This window comes from Apaloderma vittatum, unplaced genomic scaffold (genome assembly GCF_000703405.1).
Source record: "Apaloderma vittatum isolate BGI_N311 unplaced genomic scaffold, ASM70340v1 scaffold21466, whole genome shotgun sequence".
Classification (NCBI taxonomy): Eukaryota; Metazoa; Chordata; class Aves; order Trogoniformes; family Trogonidae; genus Apaloderma; species Apaloderma vittatum.
Window position 1 is genome coordinate 40,716 of NW_009722572.1, and position 2,658 is coordinate 43,373.

The following is a 2,658-nucleotide window of genomic DNA, read 5'->3' on the forward strand; positions in this document are numbered from 1 at the left end:
CACCCCCCCCCCGCCCCCGCGGCGCCCCCCTCCCCCAGCCTGCGAGAGGCCGTGGGCGTGAGACTGGAGGTAAGAATTAGTGCCAAGCAGATGCTTTGCTGGTAGAGCCTGGTTTGAAGGGCTCCCTTTTGGAAGCAAGCTCATGCCACGCTTCTGGAATGGGAACACATGCAGTCCTGCACCAGCTCTCACTTGTGCTTCCCCACTATGAAAACAACATTTCAGAAAAAAAAAAAAACCAGAACGGCAGGGAGCTTGGGGCTAGTTTTGCATTCGGGAGTCTTGCTCCTATGACAGCTCCTTCCCATCAACTCTTAATGCCCAGCCTGACATCCCTAGCGAGGAAGACTGCCCTGAGCTGCGAGGGCTCAAGGTTTGGAGGCACTGACCCCCCCTCCCAGTTCTTAATTTATGTTTCTGCCTCAGGCACAGCAGTTAGGCAGGCTCTTCTCCTGGCGTCCCCAAGTACTTCAGAGCCAGCGCTGCACCGAGCACCCCGCAGCGCTCTCCTGCCGCTATCTGGGAGCTGCAGTGGCGCCGAGGAATTAATGAGTGTCTGGGATTAATTAGCAATGAGGTGCCTCGACTCGCCTCACTCTCGCTCCCAGTAAAGAGGCTTTACACCTCTTGCTCTTTCCACCCACAGAGGAAGGCAGAGAAGCCACCGCGGTTTCCCCAGCGTCACAGAAGCAGAGGAGCCGCCCTCGGATGTCACGGTCTGATCTCGAACAGCTCGCCCAGGGAGAAGAGGATGTTGTGGAGGACTTGGCTTTCTCCGATGATGACTGAGCACCCTTGGGGCCACTCCCTTCCAAACTCATCCCTCAGAGCTGCCGTGCTCCGGATCAGCCAGCCTCCAGCACCAGCTTTTGCATCTCAAAGAGCTGGTAAGAGCTGGGGACCGTGGAGGGTGGGCACCCCAGGTGCCACCAAGGACTTTCTCAGTGACACAGCAGAGACTCTACTTGGACTTCCAAGCTTTTTCTACCGGTTATGTCTTTTTTGGTAACAGTAAAATCATGGCCATGTCAAGGCCAGTAAAACTGTCCAGTATAGGTAATAAAAAGCCCTCATTAAAATCTGCTGCTTTAAATGGCACAGGGTTCAGTTTTTGGCTCCTGCTGGTGCGTGAGTGAGCTGACACGGGGAAGGACACGTTCCTTTGTCCAAGGGTCCTCCTGGCTGCTGGGCCAATCACCTGTGTTGCCCTGTATTTTGCTCTGGGGCTCTCACCAAACCCCTCCCTCTTTTGCCAACAAGTTCTTAAGGACGAGTGTTTCAGAGCTTTGTATCTTCACTGCAAATGAAAACCTTTATCAGGATCATCAGAAGGGGCTCAGCTCGCTCAGGCCTGGCCGTGAGTCTGCTGAAGAAGTTCGCTCGATGTGCCTTAGGACTGTAAGACCCTAACTCCAGGAACGTTTTAACTTACCTTTTCTTCCAAAAGGGAAAGGAACTGCTTTTTTTCTCCTGTTTCTAACTTAGCCAGGCAAAGTGCCGGCTGCCTTTTGGCTGCCAAGAGTTACCGACGCCAGCAGTGAGGCTGCGCCCTGGGGTACACACCGTGACAGAAAGGAGCCTTCTTGGATAAAGCAACTCTGGGAAGGAGCTCAGGAAGCTAGGTACCATTTGTAAATTAAGTGGGTTTCTTTTTCTTTTTTATTTAAATTGATTGCTGGAAAGCATTTTTATCGTGATGTGATGGATAATGACTTTTTTTTTCTTTTTTTTTCTTTTTTTTTTTTTACAATATAAAGAAGCTAATGTACCACCAAGCTATTCTGTAAGAAAAAAACCAAACGGTAGCACGTGCAACGTTTAAACAAAAAAACAAACAAAAAAAAAAGGGGGGAGAGGGGGAGAGAGAGAAAAGTACCACGTGTGATTGTTGTTCACAACTGTACAAGTCATGGGAGGTCACCTCCAGGAGTTACCATCTCATTCACAGTAGTAAAAACTCTGCCCATTTTTTATTTTTTTAGCCTGAATCCCCCAGCATCCCTCCCCCTCCTCTGGGAACGCACAGGTATCCGTCTCATGGTCCACAGCAGGCCAGAATGTGCAACTACATCCACCTCTGTAACAAGGCTTTGAAAAGAACAAAAAAAACCAAAACACAAACCCCAACCCTACGAACAAACAAAATAAAATAAAAAACAAACCCACCCCAAATGTATAAATGAGTCTGTCGTACACGTAAAGGAGGGAAGGGGCCTTCGTCCCACCACAGCACACGCTTTTTTTTTTTTTTCCTTTTTCTCTTTAAAACAAAACATCTGTGGGGAGAAAAAAACCAAACAAACCAAAACACAAACCAAACCTCTGCAGGGCCTGGAGCGCAGGCAGAGTCTGTTCTCTGTGTGTGCTCAGAGGGACAGGGGCAGCCCCCGGCCCGCGGGACAGCACCGAGCCGCCCGCACCGCCCGTCCCCACCGCAGTAAACATGGACCGGAACTCGCCTTACTTTTATTATTATTTTCTCTCTTTTTTTTTGTTTTTTTTTTCCTTTTTGTCTGTCTTTGGTATTGTTTTAAAAGTTGCTAGAGATGCATAGACACCTGAATGAGGAACCGAGGGCAGTCTCCAGGGAGGAGGAGCTCTTCGGGAAGGTGGGTGGGTTCATTCTTGATGGGTTGGTTGGTTGATTTTTTTTTTTTT

At 49.4% G+C, this 2,658-nt stretch overlaps 1 protein-coding gene across 1 annotated transcript in view; it reads left to right on the forward strand.

Moving 5' to 3' along the window:
• NOC2L (nucleolar complex associated 2 homolog (S. cerevisiae)) overlaps positions 1-789 on the forward strand; it is a gene marked incomplete at its 5' end in the record, with an annotated part of 40,636 nt that extends 39,847 nt beyond the window's left edge. Inside the window, one exon of the mRNA XM_009871821.1 lies at positions 647-789. Within this exon, the coding sequence (XP_009870123.1) occupies positions 647-789 (143 nt within the window). The remainder of the gene's footprint in view (positions 1-646) is intronic.
• Between the last annotated feature and the right edge of the window lie 1,869 nt (positions 790-2,658).